A 23,531-nucleotide genomic window follows, 5' to 3' on the forward strand; every position below is an offset into this window, starting at 1 on the left:
ATGAATAATCAATAAACACATGAAAAAGTTATATTAATAGCCACCAGGGGAATACAATTAAAACTACAATGAGATACCAGTTCATATCCACTAGAATAACGAAAATTAAAGACTGATAAGACTAACTGGCCAGCATGTGAAGCAACTTTAACTCTCATACATTGCTGGTGGGGTTATAAATAGCACAATTTTGAAAAACTGTTAGGCAATTTCTAATGAAATTAAACACCTACCCTAAGACTTACTTCTAGGTATTTACTCAAGGGAAATAAAAACCTATATCCTCAAAAAGACTTATGCAAGCATGTTTGTAATACCTTTATTCATAACAACCCAAATACCCATCAACAAGTGAAGGGATAAATGCATTGTGGTATGTCCATGGGATGGAATACTAGTCAACAACATGAACAAGAGCAAGAATAAGAACTACAGCAGCAGCAACAAGGAAAAAGGAACAAACCCTGGATATGTGCAAGAAAAGGAACGAATCTCAAAAACTCTGAGCAAAAGAAACCAGACACAAACGTGTATATATTGTGTGATTCAATTTATATGAAGTCTGGAGACTGGCAGAAGGAAGCTTTGGTGATAGAAACTAGGTCACTGGATACCTGGAGTGGGGGTGAGGGTTAACTGCAAACAGACATGGAAGGCTTTCTGGGGCGACAGAAGTGTTCTGTATCTTGATTACGGTGCTGGCTACATAGGAGTACATTTATTAAAACTCTTACACCTAGCCATACATGTAAAATCTATGCTTTTTATTGCATGCAAGTTATACTAAGAAAATTATACTAACATTACACCCCAAAAATCGTGGTACAGTTGGCCATGAGTCTGAGTGTTTGTTGATACGTCGAATGGACGAAGGCCCCTGCCTCAGCACCAGACACAGATTAATCATGTTCTCCTTGGGCTGGAGACCGTTGTAATGGACAATGTCGTTTCTTTCTTACCACAAAATAAATAATGGCAGGGAAAGGAACATGTCTTTTATTCTTGAAAGCATACAAACAAAAACAGTACACACAAAAAAGGTCTCCTTTAGTAACGTGTTCAGTGACAATTTTCTCACCATGGCAGAGTTTTGCCGCAGGTATAACTTGAAATCTCTCATGCTGCATTGTACTGATGCTTTCTTTTGATTTTGGTAAATTGGAGCTTTCCCAGGCCTGGATATGAGTTTCTCCTTTGCTAGTACGATGCTGTCTCTCTTGCGTAGAGTTTTAGGTCTGGCGATGTTTGTAATGATGCCGATAGCCACGGGCCTGCCTGCCCCACAGTGCTCTTCTGTGGCTTGCCTAGCGACCTCATCAAGCTCCTTGAAGAATTTGGTGGCACAGTCCTGGGGCCCATGACCCTGGTGCACTGCCACGTGCCTTGAATACCTTGCCATTGACTTTCCCTTCTTTCCACACAGGAAATGCTGAAGGACGAGGTGCGGACGCTCACTTACCGGAACTCCATGTACCACAACAAGCACGTTTTCAAAGATAAGGTGGTGCTGGACGTGGGGAGTGGCACCGGGATCCTGTCCATGTTTGCTGCGAAAGCGGGGGCCAAGAAGGTGTTTGGGGTGAGCATGCCACTCCCTCCCTGACACTGGCTTCCTCAGAGCCAGTCCTGCCCTCTGCCTTTTCTGGCCCCTTCTAGAAGTACAAAGCCTGGTCCATCTCTTTGCTGAGGTCACACTCTCAAGGAGAAAGTCAAGTGTGACTCTCAGGAGGCAGGGCAACCTCTCTTGGCTCCCAGTCACCCAGGCACTGCTCCTGGCTCCTCGCCCTGATGACTGCTGACATGTGCAGAGGGTTTTTGACTTTTCAGAAACCACTTCAGTGTCATCATTACCTTATAGTGCTTAGTCCCCTGTCAGCTTGGGGGGCAGTGCAGCATGGTTACACATGTGCGCTCTAGCTTGCATCTCTGCTCTTCTACTCACGAGATGTTGTGGGCAATTCCCTTCTTTGTACCTCAGCGTCCCCATCTCTAAAATGGGTATGATAACAGTACCTTGCTCATGAGGTGATTGTGAGGGGTAAATGAGTTTTATACATATGTAAAGTGCTCAGAACTGTGCCTGGCATAGGACAAATACTCAGTGTTAATGTATGGTCAGGATGGGGTCCTAGCAGATAACAACAAGAAAACTCTCTTCCTTTGTCTTTAAAGGGCAAGTTGGTAGATCTAAATTCTGCTGCTCCGGCTGCTGCAGCCTCTCTGGCTACAGGTGGAGTCTGACCCTCTGGGAAACCTCCCAGCCGTCTTCTGGCTCCCACAGTCCAGCTGTACACAACCTTTCAGTGGGGCTGGGAGGGTCCAGAGCTAGGAAGAAATTGTGAAAAAGAAAGCACTGAGCTGCTGGCTGACATTTGAAAAATGCAGTGGGTCTAGGGCTGGAAAATGGGAATTAATTTTGATTCAAATTAGAAGCACACTACAGTCGAACTCACAGCATATGCACCAGCCAGCCAGGCCATTTGCAGAGGTCCATGGGGTACTGGGCAGCTCTCAGTGGGGATTCATTGTCTGTACAAGTATCTGAGAACCCCAGGCTCCCAGCCCTCCAAGTCCCCTTGGCCACCCCGCCTCAGGGACCTGCTCCTAAGTCTCCAGCAGGAACAGTAGTCTTCCTCCTGGGCCATAGCAATAAGGCTCTTCTGGAAACCTGGGCTGTCCTCAAGGCACCTCTGATGTAGCCTTGACTGGAAAGTTATGATGCTTTCAGCTGGGGCACATGCGGAGGGTACAGGGCCAATCCAGATGCCCAAGGTCAAGTGCAGTCATCATCATGGCTGCTACCCCTCCCACCTTCCAGCATTGCTTTGTAAGACCCTCCTCACCAGAACACAGGCCTCTTGTCAAAGAACAGACTCTACTTCCAATGAGTTCACAGAGCCTCGGAGCTGGACTTGAGACCTCCTGGTGATCCCTGAATGCCTTCACCTCCCGGTACCGTCTCAACTCCAGTCTCGGCTGGGCACACAGGGAGCCAAGAGCTGAGCAGGGAGATGCAGGGCTGCCTATTACTGGCTTCCAAGTCAGCGGGAGCTCCAGCCAAGGAGCTGTCAGAAGGCTCCCGCATGGCACCTTCCAGCTGTGGTGATTCGTCCCCATCTGTCTGTCTCCTGTTCTTTTGCTATAACAGCTCTTTTGTAAACAGCTCTGCCCCACAGTTAGCTGGGTTTCTTTCTGGATGGCTCATTTCACAGTTCCTTCTTTCCAGGCTCCCCTTTCCACCACTGCTCTTCTGCAGTGGGGGAGATGGGATGGCAGGAGGTGGGGGGTGGGGGGCTTAGCAGAGACAGCAAAGGGCGATGGTGAAACCAAGAGAGAAGGAAACAGACATGAAGAGAGAAATGGAGAGAAACAGAAAGAAGGATGGAAAGACTCAAAGAAAAGCTAGAGGAATGGGAGAGGGATCAAAAAGAGACAGAGAAAGAAAAGAAATTAGAAAGTACAAAAGAACAGCAGGGAAAAAGAAGAGAGAGAGAGAGAGAGTAAAGAAGGAGAGGGAGAAGGAAAGGCAGATGGTAGATGAAAGAAAAAGGAAGGAGACTACTGATGCAGCCTCACACACCCCCTGTGCTTTCAGAGGGCCTGTCAATGCTCCGAGTACTTAACATGCTTTGGCTCATTTATCCTCACAATGACCATGTGAAATAGGAGCTGTGATTTTATTTATGAGGAAACTGAGGCAAAGTTAGAAAGTGATGGAGGCCAGATGTGAATCCAGGCTGTTTGGCTCCAGAGCCCATGTTTTTCACTACTAAATTCAGTACATTTTTCCAGACCAAAGAAAAATGTGGTGAGGAGGGGGAAAAAAGAGGAGAGAAACACAGTCCTATGGACAGCAGGATCGAAGACCACAGCATCTGGTGGCTCTGGAAAGGGCTAGTAGTCCTCTGGGATGTGAGCCCTGGCTAGGGTCTGCCTCCTCTATCACAGTGACCCCTTCTTGACCCTGTAGGTTTCCTCAACTTCTCCAAGGCTTTGATGGAGGCTGTCGGCAACCACTTTAGTGCCCCTATGCAAATTGCCAAGGCCCTGCGTGTAGTCTGAGGTGGGGTCTGAGTGTGGAAGTGAGGGGAGCCCCAGGGCCTTAGCTCAGGCCAACCTTAGTAGGAGTCTACTTACGGAGATGAGAATAGCTCTTGGCAGCTGCCTCTCTGTTTCCAGCACCCCCTGGCCCCATAACTTCTGGCTGTGAAACCCAGCAGATTACAGCTGAGCATGACAGAGAGTGAGTGTCTGGAGTCCCAGGCCCTCCTCTTAAAGGGCCCATGCATGGATTTACTCACTAACGGACTCAGTCACTCTGAGCTCCAGCACTGGGGCAGCAGCTCAAAAGGTGCCAGGGATACACGGTGAGGAACTGAATTGTCTGGTTTCAGAGTGAAGGCTGGAGGAGCAGCTTTCTCCCTGACAAAAGTACTGGTAGAATCCATTATTTCTTTGTTGAGCGCTCCCTTCTCCCAGTATGCAGAGGCATGTGGCCGCTGTATCTCAGTCTTTATAAACCTTGCTAACACCTTTTGCCTGCCCTGGTGATTCCCTGAGATACTGTCCCTTTCCCCAAAGCCACTTCCAGTGGCTTTTTTATACAAATTGCCTATCTTGGCTCATGCTGTGGACTTTCCTAAAATCTCTCAAATTTCACAAAACCCACACAAGAAGCATCTGGCCTCAGCATGGCCCATACTTTGTGCCGAGCAGCCCTAAGCCTGGCACTGGTGGCAGTCGGCCTCAGTTCACAGCTTGGCCTCTTGAGGCATCTCAAAGCCCAGAGTGGGTGGCAGCCATCTGTAGATTGCTTTGTGGCTCATGCCAGGTGGCCCTGCATAGGGCACAGGCTGTAGCTGAACTTGGCCTATGGTGGAGCCCTTTCCAGAAGGCCCCAGGTCTTGCACACCAGGTGGCTGGCTTTGAATGAAACAGGAGCACCACCCAACTGCCTCCAAGTGGGACACACCCAAAGGGCAGACAGGGCAGGCACCAGAGCCCTGCTAAAGTGAATCCTGCTCTGTGGGGTCAGCCCCTGCACAATGGCTTCTCCACTGTAGTCACAGCCAATCCTCACAACCAATCAGCCTAAGGATCAGGCTCAATTACAACATGAGGGCACAGACAACCCACATAAGGGACACATCTGGAACACCTGGCTCAGGTGACCAGGGAAACTGTGCCACTGGGCCTCACAGGACACCTACTACCTAAGGCCACTCTATGAAGACTAGGAGACATAGCAGAGACCTGATACATAGAAACAAACACAGAGAGCCAGCCACTATGGAGAGACAAAGAAACATGTCCCAAATGAAAGAACAGAACAAAGCTCTAGAAAAAGAACCAAACAAAATGGAGACAAGCGATCTAATAGATGCAGAGTCCAAAACACTGGTTATAAGGATGCTCAGTGATCTCAGGGAGAACTTCAACAAAGAGATAGGAAACATAAAAACAGAGATGGAAAATATAAAAAAGAAACAGAAACGAAGAATACAATAACTGAAATAGAGAATACATTGAGGGAATCTACAGTAGATCAGATGAAGTAGAAGACTGAATTAGCAATTTAGAAGTTAAGGATAGCATAAAACACCCAATCAGAACAGCAAAAAGAAAAAAGATCTGAGTGGTGAACACACAATGTGAGATATAGATAATGTATTACAGAATTGTACACCTGAAATCTATGCAACTTTACTCTCAATTGCCACCCCAATAAACTTTAATTTAAAAAAAAAAGAAAGAAAAAAGAATTTTAAAAATGAGGATAGTTTAAGAGGCTTCTGGAATAGCATCAAGCCTACCAACATTCGTATCATAGGGGTACCAGAAGGAGAAGAGAGAGAGCAAGGAATTGAAAACTTATCCTAAGAAATAATGATGGAAAACTTCCCTAATCTGGCAAAGGAAATAGACATACAAGCCCAGGTAGTACAGAGGGTCCCAAACAAGATGAACCCAAAGAGGGCCACACCAAGACACATCATAATTAAAATGCCAAAGGTTAAAGACAAAGAATCTTGAAAGCAGCAAGAGAAGAGCAGTTAGTTACCTATAAGGGACCTCCCGTAAGACTGTCAGCCGATTTCTCAACAGAAACATTACAGGCCAGAAGGGATTGGCACAAAATATTCAAAGTGGTGAACAGCAAGGACCTAACCGAGAATACTCTACCTAGCAAGCTATCATTTAAAATCAAAAGACAGACAAAGAGCTTCCAAGACAAGAGAAAGCTAAAGCATTCATCACCACCAAACCAGTATTACAAGAAATGTTAGAGGGACCTCTTTAAGACGGAAAAAAAAGACAAAAAATATGAATAATAAAATGGCAATAAGTACTTATCTATCAACAATTACTTCAAATATAAATGGATTAAATGCTCCAATCAAAAGATAGAGTGGCTGAATGGATAAGAAAATAAGACCTTTACATATGCTGCCTATAAAAGACTCACTTCAGATTGAAAGACACACAGAGACAGAAAATAAAGGGATGGAAAAATATATTTCATGAAAATGGAAATGAAAAATAAAAAGCTTGGGTAGCAATACTTATACAAGACAAAATAGACTTTAAAACGAAGGCTATAATAAGAAACAAAGAAGGACCCAGTAATCCCACTTCTGTGTATTTATCCAAAGAAACCTCAAAACACTACTTCGAGGGGAGATGTGCATCCGTATGTTCACTGCAGCACTATTACAATAGCCAAGATATGGAGACAACCTGGGTGGAATGAATGAATAAAGAAGAGGTGGTACATGTGTGTAATGGAATATTACTAAACCATAAAAAAGAATGAAGTCTTGCCATCTACAGCAACATGGATGGACCTGGAGGGTATCGGGCTGGGAGGACAAGTGCTATACAATTTCACTTGTATGTGGAATCTAGAGAACAGAACAAACCCGCAGAACAGAAGCAAACTCATGGATGCCGAGAACATTCTGATCGTTGCCAGCTGAGAGGGTTGTTGGTTGGTGGATGAAAAAGGAGAAAGGATTCAGATGTACAATTGGTGGTTGCAAAACCGTCATGAGGATGTGAAGTACAGCGTAAGGAACGTAGTCAGTATATACGGTGTCACATGGATACTACTCATAGATTTATAGGGGTGATCACTTCTTAAGTTACATAAATTTTTAGTCATTATGTTGTACACCTGAAACTAATATAATGGATGTCAGCTGTAATTGAAAAATAAAACAATTATTAAAGTAAAGAAATTAAAGCAAACATTCTTTGAAAGGTGGAGACTGAAGAAGATACGAGTTAACTTGAGTGTACGTGTATGGTGGGGGGGAGCTTAAGACTGGCCCTGGGGCCCTGACCTGGCTTTTTCCAGAGGGTCCCTATTCTGGAACGTTCCTAGTTTAACCATTGAGGGCTGGGGGGGTGGGAAGATAATGTCGAGGGGGGCTCACAGCACCTCTGGCCAGTCCTACACCCTCTCCTGGGAAGACAGTGGTGGTGCCTCTTCATCCCGTGCTCCCCTGGTCAGAAGCGTGAGGCCTGCCCGCTCCTTCCAAATCTCCCACCTTAGGTACTGGGTCCTCCATCGCAAAGCGCAGGATGGGTTTCAGTCTCACAGGAAACGCAGCCCGATTTAGTGGATGAGCCGCTGGCCCGCAAGTCAGGAGGGCTGCATTGTAGTTTTAAATCTGCCACAAATTAGCAGTGATGGCTGTGGGTAAGTTACTGCACCCCTCTAGGCCTCGGCTTCTCCATGCATTAAATTGGTGTTGGACATCTTTTGACACCTTGCTCTTTTGTTCTGTGCCCTTTCTAGATTGAATGCTCCAGTATTTCTGACTACTCAGAGAAGATCATTAAGGCCAACCACTTGGACAACAGTAAGACACATCTCTGCATGTTTTCCCATGGGTGGAGGGGGTGAGGGTGCTGGCACTTTCTTGTTTGGGTGGTATAGACTGGCATAAGTGGTATAGAGCACTTGGCCTGGGGGAGCTGGAGCCCAGCTGAGGTCCTAGTAGCAGGACTTTGGCCATGGGGTTCTGAGGTTCCCAATGCCTGCCATGTCAGCCAAGGGCACATTTGTCCCAGCTCAGATTCCTATGAGCCCAGCCTGAGGCTAAATTCTTAGTCACCATGCCCTCTGCTTGACCCCAGGTTTTGCAAAATGGCAGCTATTCCTCCTTCTCCTCTTCCTTCTCCACAACCCCCAGGCCTATCTCTCCCCATCACTCACCCAGGTTGCCACTGCAGCTATGTTTAGAAATGTGGTCCTCTACTGTCCACAGGCTCTGCTGCTAATGGGGCTGTGTGAGCAGGTGGGTTGTCCTTGGCAGCAGCACCTTCTTCAAGCTAGAGTCTGATTATAGAAATGTATTCCTTTCCTGTCCTCTCTTCACTCCTTTCCCATGCATTGCAGCGTTTCCCAGGCCCCTCCCCCTGGAGCCCATCTTGAACTCACTCATGCCCACAGATGTCCCTGATCAAAAGACCTCCTTGTGTCTTTTGTCAATCAGCGGGATGAGATTTAGCCCACAGGCCGACTGTTGAGTGGGGCCAGATGATGTAGGGTTTGTAAACTACGAAAACAAGTTTCTAAGGATGATGAAGGCCTTTTGGAGAATGGATTGGAATGGGTTGCAGGCATAAAGAGTATAGACATTAAGAGGCTATTTTAGTGCTCCAGGGAGAGGCCTGGACCAGGGTGGTGGCAGTGGAGGTGGGGAGAGGTGACTGCTGCAGCTATGTTTGGAAATAGAGGCAAGAAGTCCTGCTGTTGGACCACATGTGGGAATGGGAAGAAAGACAGGCTCGAGGACTAACTTTTTCTTGCCTTGAGTACTGGGTGGATGGTGGGAGAAGAGATAGAGCACTTACGGGAAGAAGGCAGGGAGAAAGAAGTCAAGAGTCCTCGCTTCCACACGTAGGGTTTGAGACACCCATTGGACATCCAGGTAGACATGTTGAGTAAGACTTGGCTATATGAGTCTAGAGTTCCAGGGAGAGTGAGAGCATGGAATAAACACCTGGGGGGTGTTCAGCCTACAGATGTTATTTAAAGCCACAGGATGAGGCCACTTAGGGATCAAGCATACCTACCCAGAGGAAAGAAAAGGGCCACAGATAGGGCTGTAGGGCATTTGAACATTTGGAGGTCAAACTAAGGTGAAGGGGCCAGCAGAGAGGCAGAGAATTTACATTCAGGAGAGACCTACCATACAGACAAAGGAAGGAGGAAGTGGTCTGCTCTAGGGCATGCTAAGCGACCAAGCAAGATGAGAACAGAGGGTTAGCCATTGAATTCGGCCATATGGAGGTTACTAGCATTCTTGTTTTTAAAAAAGACTTTATTGGGGAAGGGGAACAGGACTGTATTGGGGAACAGTGTATACTTCCAGGACTTTTTTCCAAGTCAAGTTGTTGTCCTTTCAATTTTAGTTGTGGAGGGTGCAGCTCAGCTTCAAGTTGTTATCCTTTCAGTCTTAGTTGTGGAGGGCGCAGCTCAGCTCCAGATTACTAGCGTTCTTAACAAGAACAGACTAAGTGTCGGGGTGGGGCCCGAAGCCCAGTTAGAGCAGGTTAGGGAGAGACTGTGAAGCGAGGACTACGCAGGAAGTCATCTTGCTGTAATGAGGAACAGAAAAATGGAACAGTAGCTATAGGGCGGCATGGCGTCAAGGAAGTGAGATATGTTTTTAAGGATAGGAAATATAAAAACAAGTATGTACGGTTCGATGGTCCACTAGAGAGCAAGAGCAAAATTGCAGATACAGGAAAAAGTAAATTCAGGAGCCAGGACCTTGAGAAGGAAAGAGGGCCCAGGGTGCAAAGCACAGGGGGCAGATTGGCCTCTTTCTTGGAGTGGGGACAGTTTAACCACAGTAACAGAGGGAAGGCGGGGAGTGTGGGTTCAGATGGAGGTGGGCTGGTGGTGGGAAGCTCCTGCTTTGTTGCTGCCATTTTTTCAGTGAAGAATGAGACAGCCATTGATGGGAAACACAGGGTGGTGAGGGGTATGCTTTGGAGAGAGATGAGAAGGAACAGAATGTTTTTTTAGAGGGAGGTGGGAGGGCAACGCTGGGCTAGTGAGGATGGCTGGAGGGTGGGCAGCACCTGTTAGAGATGTGTGGACACAGATATGCAGTGAACGCCGTTCTCCCTGTGTCTGATTTTTCTCTTCCCGTGCTCAGCAGCTTGGGTATGAGTGGGGGGGAGGGCCGCCTGGGCCAGGCTTTGCTGGGAGGACACGACAGAGGGAGGGGGAGACTGAGTTATGACAGTAATGGACTATGGACTCTAAGCTCGGTGAGGAAGTGAGGAAGTGAAGGGCTGGAGGTGATGAGTGATGCTGAAAGAGGCTCGGGGTGAATGGGGAGCAACATCCTTGGGGGCCATGAGCAGAGCCAAGATCCACAGGCCTCTTTCCAGCCCGATTAGGGGAAATGTCGCTCAGATACCTCCAACCTCTGGCTTGGCATTCAGCCTCTCCTGGTTCACTCAGGGGGGCCAAGATCTCTTCTGTACTTGACCTGGGCAGAAGGGACAGAGAGGAGACCTCTCTACTTGCCTACTAAAGATGAAAAAAGAAAACGGCCAATTCGTCCTCTACAAGGGTGACACAGCCTGGCATCCATGTATTTTCAACCGGTTTCCCTTTCCCCAACTGCGAAACAGGGGCAAGTGGTTTTCCCATTTAACAGCTGTGCAAACTGAGGATCGTTGACGTGGGGTGGAGCTTTGGTTTGGGCTCTTGTTGGTGCACTCGCTCCTAGGCTGTGTTTATGTTGATGTGGAAGGTCAGTGAGTACCTGCCAATCCCCAAAATGAAAATTCAAATCCTTAGAGGGGAGGGGAGGTGCAAATAGATGCAGAGTCAGATTTCTGCTCAGGGTAGTTGAATCTCAGCCTTGAGACCTGAGGTGCCTTGAAAGAACATTTAGACCATCCCCTTGCCTCTGCACAGGTTTCACTTGCACAGCAATTCCTGCCCTTGAAGGGTCTGCCCATCCCCTCACTCTTCATCTATCTCTATTGCTCTGGCTCCTGAGGTCCAGAATGCAGCCTCCCAGACTCACCTCCCTCCTAGCTTGCAGAGGGCTATGGCCCCAACCACTGGTAGCAGAGCGTGGGATGGGCCCGGAGGGAGGAGGCTGACAGCCGCTGAGAGATCCCTGACCTTCGGCAGCAGGGCAGTTTGGCTCTGAAAGCTTGCCAGGAGCAACAATTGCACAGCTTCTAGTTGCCCCTTCTGGTTCACACCTCGTGGCCTCCCCTCCCTTCTCCTGCTCCAGACCCCTATAACTTTATAAATTGCCCTTCCCTTCCCTTTTTCTCTTCTTTCTTTTAACCTTCGAAACGTTCCAATTTACAAAAACAGGTGCAGATTCAGCTGGGTTTTTCCTTTTCTTTGAGCCATTTGAGAGTAAGTTGTTGACAAGATGCCCATTTTCTCTGAATACATTAATGTACATTTCCTACAAACAAGGGCGTTTTCCTACATAGCCACAGCTCAGCCATAAATCAGGAGGTTAACATGAATCCATTTTCATTGTCTGGTGCTCACATCCTTGTCGTGTTGGGCCAGTTGTTGCCATCGCATCCTTCACAGCAAAAAGTTTCAGTTCCAGATCACACGCTGCATTGAGTCGTCATGTGTCTAGTTTCTTTCAAGCTGGCGCAGGCTTTCCTCAACTTTCGTGGTCTTTGACACGTGAAGATCACAGGCCAGTGTCCTGTGGCCGTCCCTCAGTTTGGGTTGTGTGACTCTTCATTTGGGTTTAGGTGACGCATTGTGCAAGAACAGCAGAGACACACATGGTATTCTCACTCTCGGGGGTGTGGGGGGTGGGGGTGGCTTTGATTTGTCCCGTTCCAGGTGCCATTGACTCCGACCACATGGTTCAGGCGACGTAGGCCAGGCTTCTCCACGGTAACGCTGCTCTTTCCCCCTTTGGAATTAGTAAGATTTTCTGGGTGCGGTACTTTGAAACCATGTAAATATTTTATTCCTCATCATTAATTTCCCATTTTATTCAATAGGTTGTGTCTATTATTATCCATACTTACTTTTATACTCAGATTGTCCCTGATTTGGTTACTGGATGCGTCTTCAAGCTGGTTTCTAAGTCCTTATCGCATGCCTCCTGCACTTTTTGTGAGCGTTCTCATTTTCTGGCACAGATGTTTCAGGCTCATCTTGTAGTTTCCACGCCTCTGTTCTAGAATCAGCCATTTTTCTAACAAGTCTTCATTCCATTCAGTGGACAATGGCGTTGAGAAATGAGGATGGGGTTATGTGTGCTCATGGATTGTAGGTGCTGGTGCTCCCAGGCTGTCTCAGCGGGAAGGACTAGAGACCGTGTGTGTGCGTGTGTGCACGCGCACGTGTGTGTTTGTGTACATACACACTTATCCAACATGTATTTCTACATCTGTCTATACCTATTGTCAAGTTCATGTGACACGTCCACTTCTAAACCAGCACCACAGTGTTTTTACTGGAGCCTTTATGTCCCTTTCCATGCGTGACTCCTTTCTTTGTGAAAAATCTGGCTCCTATTATTCTGAATATGTTTACGTATTGGATCAATCCCTTTGTGTGTAAACAATTGCCCATTGTCAGCACCTCCTGCCCCTTGCAGATGCTTCTGTCACCCAGTGCTGGGCTCCATCGCCCTGTTCCAGGCAGCCTCTCCCCACCCTGCTCAGGCACCGGTTGGCTGAGCCAGGCTGCCCTCCTGCGCAGATGCCCCCGGAGCCCCCAACATCCCCCTCCCACACCTGGGTGCCCTGCTCACCCCGCTCTGGCTCTGCTGCGCTCTGCTGGGCTGCCCTCACCCACTCAGGCTTCAACACACCACGCTGCACTGTGGTGGTACCCATCCCCCACCCTCCCTGGGCAGCACGGATGGCGTTCGCTCAGCCCCACCTGATGGCTTTAGGATGGAATTATTCCATGCTCTGTACGTTGATGGCTCCTACTTGATTCTGATACTGAGGCGAAGGCCCAAGAAGGACAAAGACTGTCCCCAAGTGAATACCCACCCCCACCCCTTCCTGGTACCTGTTCCTGCTCCTCACACTATAGGAAGGAGGAGGGAACCACGGGCCCTGGGGCCTTTATAAGGCAGAGTGCCTTTATCTCTTCCTCCCCGTGGGCAGCAGCGGTGGGTGCAGCGGGTGGGACCACCCAGGGCCCTGTCTGCTGCCCAGCTCACCAGCCTCGGCATGTGTGCTAGAAAGAGGACAGCTTGGCTGTGTGAAGGCTTCCATGGCAATGCTTTTGAAACGAGGCTTCAGCCAGCATTTGTGTGGGTCTCAGGAGTGTAGGTGTACAGACATAAATAACAACACAGGACATAAAATACCTGCCACCCAGAATCAATCAATCTCTCTGCTTCTCCACCTCCACACCGCTCCTCGGATGGATTATTCACATGTAGACACGCAGCTCCAGAAAGCCAGCTGCCGCGGACGAGCAACCTTCACACGGCTGCTTCCACGCGCCTGGCCCCCACACGTGCTCACAGCCTCCTTTGACTTCGGCACCGACAACTATTATTTCCTCTCTCCCTGCCGAGGAAACCAGTGGGCTGCCGAGATGCTTGCAAATGTAGATTCATTTGTGAGTTGACATGGGAGCTCAAGGAGTGATACAATTTTTATACTTCTAGAAACAAAAAAAGTATAATCTTTTTACTTCTCAGAAAACTAAAGAGAAAATGTGTATTCCTCCTTTCTCTTCTTCGACGGGTAGGCGTCCTCAGGCATACATGTGATGGATGGAAGAGGCCTGAGCGTAGCACGACAGCAGTGACATAGGGAAGGCTTTGCCAAGTCACCTCACCTTTCTGAGCACTGCTTGCTCCCCGTAGAGGGGCTATGTGGATGCACAGCTGGCAGGATTGTTGGGAGCTTAGAGATAATGTATGTTAAGTGCCTACTATGGGGTCTCATGTGTAGTAGGAGCTTTAACAAGATGAACTACAGGTCCTTTCAAGCTTAATGACTTTGCAAGCTTTGCTCCTTCTTTGCTACACACTCCAAGCCTTTTATAGATGGTGCTGGAATTCTCTGCTCCTGCAGCATTCCTCTGTGCTCGGCAGTCATCCAGTCCTGAGATGATTCCTCTGACAGGGATGTCACCACCAGCCATCTGAGAGCTGTGATTGTTAGAAAGCACCGCCTTCCGCTGAGGTAGATTCTGCCTCCCCGAGACCTGCCCAGCGCTCTATACCTTTCCCCACTGACAGTGGGCAGACTCTTTCACATCTCCTCCCACATCCCCAGGCTACAGCCCCCGCCCCCAGTTGCTTCACCCTGTGTGTTGGTTTGAGTCCCCTTTTTTCTGGCCATGTCTCAGAGCCTCTCTCACCCCTAGAGAGTCACACTGAGAAATAAACACAGCTGGGCAACAGGAGGGGCCCAGGTGCTGTACTTGTAACAGTGCAGCTCCAGTTTCCATAGCAGTTGTGGGAAGGTCATGTCATACTGGTACTGAGCCGGAATCAACCACAATTGCCTGCGTGACTGCCAAGCTGTCATTCCCAACCTGCATCTGCTCAGCGGATGTTTTGAACACAGACTGAGTCACACTTTTTATTCATATTAAGCTTCATGTTGTTAGATTTGGTCCTTCCTGACGAAGAGAACATCGCTCTCCTGGGGTTGTTGTTCTCTATGTGGTGTTACCTGCAGTATGTGATAGGTGCCCTGGAGCGAGTGCAAAGCTTTCAGGCTGGTTCACATTCAGCCTTAATCAGCATGTTGGGCCCAGGCAGCCAGCTGTGAATCCACACAATAATTTGTCACCTTCTCCATGAGGAGGCGGGGGCCTTGTCAAACTCACTTTCTGTGTCTCAGTTTCCTCATCTGTGAAATGGGAATTATAGTGGCACATACCGCATAGGGTCACTGTGAGGATGACAAAGTCATTGTGTGGAAAACCATGGGGTATTGGAGCAGGCTCTACAGGCTCCTGAGAGCTGACTGTTTAATTTTCGGTAGATTTGTGGAATGGACGAAGTCACTTTGGTGGCTTGAAATTGGTCATAGTGGGAGTATTTACACCACATAAATCACCAAATGCGAAAACGGGGCTTCTTTCCTGGAGAGCAAGTTCTTAAGTACCCATTAGCGCACCTAAAATACAACAGTAACTGGTGGGCGGTATGCAGCCAATAAATGTTAACTATTGTTATTATTATTTCATTTATAAACTTGACTAATAACGCTGTCAAAAGAAGAAATGAGATGAGTCAGCTGTAATTGTTTTTAATGAACCTGGACTGGTAGGTAACTCCCGCGGTGGTTACTTCCTTCCCTGGCTGCTCATTAGGCAGCCCGTTAACCATCTTAGGACTGGGTCTCATGCACTCGTCTATCACGCATTATTGTGCCACTCTCCTGGCCCTGTGCCAGGCGCTGGCGAGGCCCTGGTGAATGGGACACACGAGATCCTTGCTGTCATGAAGCCTACAGTCTCACAGAGAAGACGCACAGCAAAGCACACGAACAAACAGCGTCCAAGAAGAGTTAAAATTGTGAAAGCACTTAGAAAGAAGCATGAGACGAATGAGGCGTTTTCTTTCGACTGGGTGGTGGCAGCGGCCTGCCTGGTGCCAGGCGCTGGTTCTGTCTTCCCAATCCTGCTGAGAGTGACATCATGGAGGGAGTCAAAATTGTCCATGGTGGACATCTTTACACCACAGACATCAGCAAACGCTACAAATCAGGGCTCTTTTCCTCTCCCAGAGCCTGTTTTTAAACTGGAATAGCACAGCCTGGAAGGAGGACTGTTCTCTGCCAAGAGCGCATTGAAGCGGAGACCTGAGAGATGAGGAGAGGCCAGCGTGCTAAGGGGGAAAGCATGTTTACACAGAAGGACTGCGGGTGCAATTCCTGGGGTGGGAGACACTTGCTGCCTGTTCCATGTAGAACTAGTGAGTGAGAGTGGAACCTGGCATGATTTTCTGAATCCCTGAGCCTGTGGGACGCTTTGTCACCTTCTATATTCCCACTGATTTCAACCACTCTTGTCTAGTATTGCTCCTTTCTGAATCCCCGTCCTCCAGGACAAGCCCACAAAAGCATCTGCCTGCAGCCAATGTTTTGGGGATCGACCCCAGCTCCACTATACTGGGGGTTCCAAATGGTCGGTGATAACTTGGGGTGGGGACGGGTCCTGGTAGGCTTCTGATTACCCAAGTGTTAGTCCAGCCAGTGGCTAGGGGAGGAGACATGTCAGGCATGGTCTCTGGCCAGGAAGGGCTCTGGCCAAAGCTGAGAGCTCCAGCTAAACAGACCGGGCCCTCACCCTTAAGGGAGCCAGAGCAGGCGAGGACATGAAGTCAGGAAGACATGCACTGGGGACAAGGCAGAAGCTCAAGTCCTACGTTCTTGGGTGGATGGAGCACTTGGGAAGACAGAGGGGAACTATATTTAAGTTTATATTAATACTATATTGAGTGTACATGCGAGCTCTGACAATTAAGTTTGCGAGCTTGTTGCAACGATGTTGCTAACCTTTTTTGATATCAGAGGGATTATTGATTATGAATTTGTACCAACTGGACAAACAGTTAACCAAGTTTACTATTTGAAAGTGCTAAAAACGTTGTATGAAAAAGTTAAATGACCTGAACTTTTTGCCAACAATTCATGGCTCTTGCATCACGACAATGCACCAGCTCACATGGCACTGTCTGTGAGGGAATTTTTAGCCAGTAAACAAATAACTGTATTGGAACACCCTCCCTACTCACCTGATCTGGCCCCCAATGACTTCTTTCTTTACCAGAAGATAAAGGAAATATTGAAGGGAAGGCATTTGATGACATTCAGGACATCAAGGGTAATATGATGGCCGCTTTGATGGCCATTCCAGAAAAAGAGTTCCAAATTTGCTTTGAAGGGTGGACTAGGCAGTGGAGTGGGTGTATAGCTTCCCAAGGGGAGTACTTCAAAGGTGACCGTAGTGATATTCAGCAATGAGGGATGTAGCATTTCTTCTAGAAGGCATTCGAGAATGTAATTGTCCGGCCTTAATTGTCTGGCACCCAGACACTCCCGTTTTGGGGTCTGTTTGCTGCAGGATATATTCCAAGTGCCACCAGACACTGAGGGTAAAGCTGTTGCTGTTCTCTTTCTCCCATCACCACTGGCTCAAGAATGGGGCTGGGTCTACCTTGTAAAAGAGGTTTATCCGTGTATCTGGACCCTGGAGAAGACCAGGGTGGGAAGCTGAGGTGGGTGGGAAGCTGAGGTGGGCTGATCGCACGGAGGTTGCTGGGCTCTGCGATGAGGATAGTTCCGCCCACCTCTCCTCACCCTCCCAACCAACCAGACCAGTGTCCAGGGCAAGGGCGGTTATCTTTGGCCTCCTCTGATTTCCTCCCTGCCACTGTCCCAAGCACTTGCTCAGTGTCCACAACAATCCCACGAGGTAGGTGAGTCAGGTATTCTGACCATTTGCCGATGAAGGAACAGAATCTCAGGGAGGTTGATGAACTATACACAACAGGCCCACGTTTTGGCTCCATCTTTTGCTTCTCTAAACTCTAGTTCTTTCATTAGGCAAATGGAATAATCAAAGCAACCACACAGGTTCCTGTGAGGATTATTAAGATAATATGTGTGAAATCACTCTGCAAGCTGCTATTCGAACTCTACTAATTTTTTACCATCATAATCAGGACTAGTTTAAAGATCTTTTGTCTCTGAACCCAATACTCTTTTTTTTTTAAATTGTTCATCCATCCTTCCATTCATTCAGTAACAATCTTTGAATGTGTGTGAAGAGTCAAGTGCTCTGCTAGATCCTGGAAACAGGAAGCTAAGATAGTCATGTAAGAGGAAGAGACCATAGGCTGGAGGCGAGTCAGGCCTCAGAAGGTGTGTGGCAGGCAGCATGGCCATCGCCAAATATGTGTGTGAGCAGCGTGGCCGGGGAGCAGAGGGCAGCGAGTGTCTGTGCGAGGGGCGGGGGTGTCATCGCGGAGGCTCTGCTGTCTCACAACATGCTCCCTGCCCTCGCACTCGATGCCCCTCGATGCCCACTCTTCTGTGGGACAGGATCTTCTCTGGGAAACAGTGAGGAGCTACAAGGGGGAGACCACTACCTTGGACCCCCGTGGGATCTGCTGACTCCGATGGACACATTGCAGCCCCAAAGGAGATCAGCCTGGCCTGATTTGTTAAACAAACAAACAAACTGTAGAACAAATGACTATGAATCAGAATGACCAAATTTATATAATAACCACTCAAGCCAAAAAGGAAAAAAAAAATCTGGATGTAATTTGCAAACTTGAAGTTACAGGGGAAAAAAAAAAATCTCCTAATTTAGAGTTCATTGCTTCCTGTTGTGCATTTAGTTATGATTAATCATTCTAAAATTTACGAGCCAGGGTCCTGTCACAGCTAGTTGAACAAATTTTCCATCATCCTTATGGAATAAAAACGCAGCTCTGGAGAGTGACCTCAGTACAACCTTGAGTTGACACAGTGATGTGGAGTCCAGATTGGGAGTGGGGCTCTGCAGCCCATAGCTGCTCAGAACCTTAAGATGAGCAGCTAGGAGCCCTTTGAAAGGCTCTGCATGGAGCAGGGACGCCTGTAGCTACGCATGTCCACACAGTTCTTTGAGCCAACCCAGTGCCATACAGGGTGAGGGAATGCAGGGAATGCACACACTGGCCAATAACCCTTAATTCATTGCCATAAACCATGCCACAAGAGGCAGCATTTTGTAGACTGGGAAATTGAATCTCTTAGTTTAAGTAATTGTCGGTAGTGGCTACAGAAAACAGGAAGAATAACTCTGGTGACTTGGCTGGGCAATTATATCTGGGTCCATAGAAACAACATGGCCTCTTTTCTATTTAAATCAGACTTGAGGAATTGGTGCAAGCAAAGTACCATCTAACTGGACGTTGCAGACACTGTTTCTTGATTGATGCCAGTTATTCCCACCAGTCATACCTTACACAAGCCCAATATGTATCTGAAAAACCAAAGCATTTTGCTGCTGCAAAGGATCTTAGGGATTTTCAGATCCAACTTCCCTCCTCTTTTTTCCAATGAGGAAGCTGAGGCCCCAGAGGACAGAAACTATTTCATCAAGGTTAGTTGTTAGGTGGAACAAGAGCATAAATTGTCTGCCTCCAGGACCCCAGGCATAAGGTTGTGCAGGTTGGGCACTGCACAAAAGCAACTGGGGAAGGTCATGAATGGGGTGTGAAATCCAGTCCTCTACTAAACTGAAGGGAGGTGTGTGGGGACAGAGCCCCAGAAAGTAGTTTACAGGCTCTCGGCCTCACATGGAGGAGTGCTGGCTCGGGTAGTAGATGGCCGTCAGCTGTGGCTGATTGGCCGTCAGCTGTAGCCAGTTAGCCAATTAGCCGCTAATATAACTGCTGTGGCTACAAAGGAGAGCGGAGGAGAGTGGAGGAGAGTGAAAGAGAGTCGTCGGTGGGTTGCAGACAAAACGGACAGCAGGTCGCACGTCCAGTGAACCCAGCCTCCAGTGAGACCGTAGTGGTATGACTCCCCTACCTATGGCTCCGTGGGTGCTCCTTTTTGGCCTCACCATATCCTGCGTTCTTATGTGGGGAGCGGGAGCAGAGACCCTGCAGGCCTCCCTGCATGACAAGGTGTGTCTTTTTCCTATCACAAAGGGACCATCTACTTACCAAGCCAAGTGGGGACCACATCTGCTCTGAGAAATGTTTGGATGCAGAAGGGTGATGTTAAGTGAACACAGGTCCCGACTGTTGAACATTTTATAGGGGTAACCGATTCCTTCTGTCTTTTTGAAACAGAGTGATTTTTGCTATTCTGTAACCTACTATATCTCTGTATCTATCTAGCTCTTATCTATCTATCTGTCTATCTATCTATCTATCTATCTATCTATCATCTATCTATCTGCTGCTGGACCCATATTGATCAGGATACAGCAGCAAATGGGTAAGAGGGCTGGTGCAGAGAACAGGGCCTGCATTCCCTCACTCTGGGGGAGGCACCCAAGGAATGTCCCATACATGCCTGCCTGTATGTTCTTGTCCATTTCTGCTTCTTGTCATCCTACTGGAGTCCAGTCCATGGGATCGTCATGGTGAACCTTGTGCCAGGCACCCAGGGTGAAGGCCGGTGGCACCAGAGGCAAAGAAGACAGCTTCCTGGGCCTCAGGGAGGTCGTAATCTAATGCCTCCACTCATTCATTCAGGAGCGATCTTTGTGTGTTTGTGCCCATAGACATGTGCAGACATGAGGGCAGAGACTTCAAGAAATAAATGTGCACAGAGAAAAGAAAGGGAGGCCATTGAAACACTTTAAAAATGTTTACAAAAATAAGACAAACCAGGCTTTGCATGCAAATGATTAAGCAGGTGGATCAGGCATATTTGTCAGTTCTTTTTCAGAATAAGGAATATAAATTAGGCACTCTATTTGCATTTTTAAAAATTCTTTACTTTGTCCCCCTATGAGTTCTCTTGGTGCATCCTTGGGCCCTGCTCTGGATTGAGTTCCTGCCATTGGGCCTCAGAGCCCCCAGACAACCCGAGCTTTCACAGCTACCCACCCACCTCCTTCAAACCTTTGGAGAAGACCAGCTCTACTACTCTCACTTCTTAGGGGTGGCGCTCACGAGCAGTAAGCAGGAGGCCACAGGCACTCAGGTCTCCGTCCAGAGTGACTTGGGCCCATGTGCAAAGTGTCTGGCTCTTTATAGAGGAGGCCTTATCTGATTAAGCCTTAATTAACTACCAGATATTGGAGAGCATAACATCATTAGCGGCAGCTAATGGGCACGACTCCACCTGCATTATCCACTGTGAAGGCAAGAACGAAAGCCAGCGACCCGTATGCCCTTTGCCATCTAGGAGCCTCTGAACCAAATTAATGTTCATGAAACTCAGATTCAGAACAGGCTTTTTTTTTAACTCCTGAGTACAAACCATTGTTCAATTTTTCCAGCAAAGCTCAAGCATTGTGTGATTTTTCAGAAAATGCTGCAGAAAGAGGGTTTCAGAGGATGAAGATGTGTAATCTTTCAGAGGAAATGTCCAGATGGAGCCAGCCAACCAATACATCACCCAGTAGCATCTAAGAGAGCTTTTACTCTGATCTTTACAACACGAACATAAAAAGAGACTCCAAAATTAGGTGTCAAATGATCAAAAACCCAACTAAGAAATTTCTCCAGCCACAGAAGGATGGGAGGTCTTGAAAGTGACTCATGAGCCAAGGTCACTTAGAGCAGGGCTTTGTCCCGGCCCTATCCCCTTCACCTGTATGTGGACTGGTCAACAGGGGGACAATGTCAGGTGATGTCTACCTTCTGCTGAGCTCTGGCTATGAGCCTGAACTTCACATGTGTTATTTCATTTCATCAGTATAACCACCTGCTAAGTAGATGTCACTTTCCAAGGTTGTTCTCTGGGGAATTGGAGTTTGGTTTGATCAAGTAACTTGTGGAAATCCATAAAGCTAGTAATGAGAAGATCCAGCACTTAAACCCAGGTTTCTCTGACTGCAGAGCTCTTGTCAAAACACCAAGATGCTTCCGTCATGAACACCCTGGGGGATGAGCCCTGGCTGTGAACAGATGCAAGAGCAATAGAAGAGTCAAGTCACCGCTGCCTTCTTTGGGTTTCAATTATCATGAGAGCCTAAAACGGGTTGGGGCCATGAAAAGAGTGTTGGAGTCATGGGATATTAGACCTTGGCTCTATTTCCACGGCCACCATTTAAGCTCTCTAAGCCTTAGTTTCCTTAGTTGTAAACAAGAAGAATAATAAAGTGTTTCCTTCATAGAGTTGTTGGGGGGATTACATGATATGGCACATGCTGTGGGCTTAGCACAGTCCAGCACATAGTAACTGCTCAATAAATTTAAGGGAAACATGCAAGTAGCTTTTAATTCTCTTAGTGGGAACTAGCATGGTGAAGGTTGAGGTATGTCCCATCCTAAAAACAGAATCAGAACAGGGCTAAAACCTGTAGATCTGGCCCTGATATGGGTGTTCATGGTTCCCAGCTAGGATCCCAGCAAAGTGTGGTCTTGGGGTTCTTATTTTACAGTCATCACCATATTTAAGGGTAAAGTGGAAGAGGTGGAGCTGCCTGTGGAGAAGGTAGACATCATCATCAGCGAGTGGATGGGCTACTGTCTCTTCTATGAGTCAATGCTCAATACGGTCATCTTTGCCAGGGACAAATGGCTGGTAAGTGTCCTGCATGCTGTCCCCTCGCCGGTCTGCTGGCTGTCTTGCTGCTCTACCCTGGCCTACAGCCTAGGAAATATATGAGGACTTGGGCTAGAAGGTCACCTCTTCCAGGCCCCCCCTCTTTAAGCAGATCTGCTTCAGGGGACAGAATGATCGTCCCAAGGTCCAACGTGTCTAACTGTCACCACCTTCTCCTGTAGACCTAACTTTGGCTTCTTTCACTATAATTGACACCCATTCTGTGTTGCCAAGACAAACATCTGATCTGGTCAACAAGTCCTTAGAATTGCATGGCTACGAGACAGCCAAGCATGCTTCTGACCTTGGCTTCTTCAGTCTGAGAGGTCGTACCATCTTCTACTGTTCCTCACTAGATTTACCTTCCCCCCAACTCCATTTGCTCTATTGATTCCACCCGGGTCTCTCAAATTGTCCTTGCTCCAAACTAAAAAGTGAGCTTTGCCGTCTGAACCCTCACCCTGGCCAAGGTGACAGTCTGCTGAATGAGAAATGCTGTCAAGGGGATGCCTGTCTGGTGACTCTATGTGCAGTTCAAACTGTGATGTCTTTGTCAGGTGACTAGATTACAAGACCCATTTCCCCACAATTCATCAACAGAAACCTGGAGGGCTTATGTTTCCAGACCGGGCAGCTTTGTACGTGGTAGCGATCGAAGACAGGCAGTACAAGGACTTCAAAATCCACTGTAAGTCGCCTCTTCACTCTCTGCTGGGTTTCTTCTGTTTGTTGTTTTGTTTTTGTTTTTGTTTTTGTTTTTGCACATTTACAGTGGCAGGCACTTCAATGGGCCTGAGATGAGCAGCCTGTCTCATGAACACGCTGCTATGTGTGTGGAATCACCTCTGACCCTTTCTGGATTCTTCTGTCTGTAAATGTTTTCCTCTAGTCCCAAGGGCAGGAGGTCTACAGAGAGAAAATAAGCAATATGGCTGGTAGAAGATGAATCTCCTGGAGTGAGAGAATGAATGCAATGTGAATGAAAAATTAGTTGAAGTAGTAGAAGCTGAACTTTTGCAAAGAACAGCAGACCAGGTGGCTGGAAGTCAGCAGGTCCAGTTACCCTAAAACCCCATCACAGGGGTCAGAAATGGCAGGTCTCTAGCCAGGACAATCATTCTGACTCTTGCCTTTGTACCACTCAGACTTACCAAAATGATACTGATTCTTCTCTACATGAAGTAAAATAGGTTTTCTTCTCTGAGGTTCTTTTGGGGAATGAATGGTAGTGGGGGTTGGGGTGGGGAAAGATGGAGACTTTGCGTACGCTCTCACATCCAAATCTGTATTCATAA

General features: G+C 47.7%; 1 protein-coding gene across 9 annotated transcripts in view; it reads left to right on the forward strand.

The window, feature by feature from the left end:
- Positions 1 to 23,531, forward strand: part of PRMT8 (protein arginine methyltransferase 8) — an 89,975-nt gene that overhangs the window by 45,069 nt on the left and 21,375 nt on the right. For all 9 annotated transcript variants that reach the window (XR_012493819.1, XM_074325243.1, XM_019756931.2 and 6 more), the window contains 4 exons: positions 1,424 to 1,579; positions 7,802 to 7,865; positions 22,073 to 22,215; positions 22,837 to 22,924. Coding sequence is in view for 8 of the 9 variants with exons in the window: in XM_074325243.1 (XP_074181344.1) it covers positions 1,424 to 1,579; positions 7,802 to 7,865; positions 22,073 to 22,215; positions 22,837 to 22,924 (451 nt within the window). In the remaining variant the exon portion in view is untranslated. The remainder of the gene's footprint in view (positions 1 to 1,423; positions 1,580 to 7,801; positions 7,866 to 22,072; positions 22,216 to 22,836; positions 22,925 to 23,531) is intronic.

Source organism: Rhinolophus sinicus, linkage group LG02 (assembly GCF_036562045.2).
Source record: "Rhinolophus sinicus isolate RSC01 linkage group LG02, ASM3656204v1, whole genome shotgun sequence".
In the NCBI taxonomy this organism is placed as follows: Eukaryota; Metazoa; Chordata; class Mammalia; order Chiroptera; family Rhinolophidae; genus Rhinolophus; species Rhinolophus sinicus.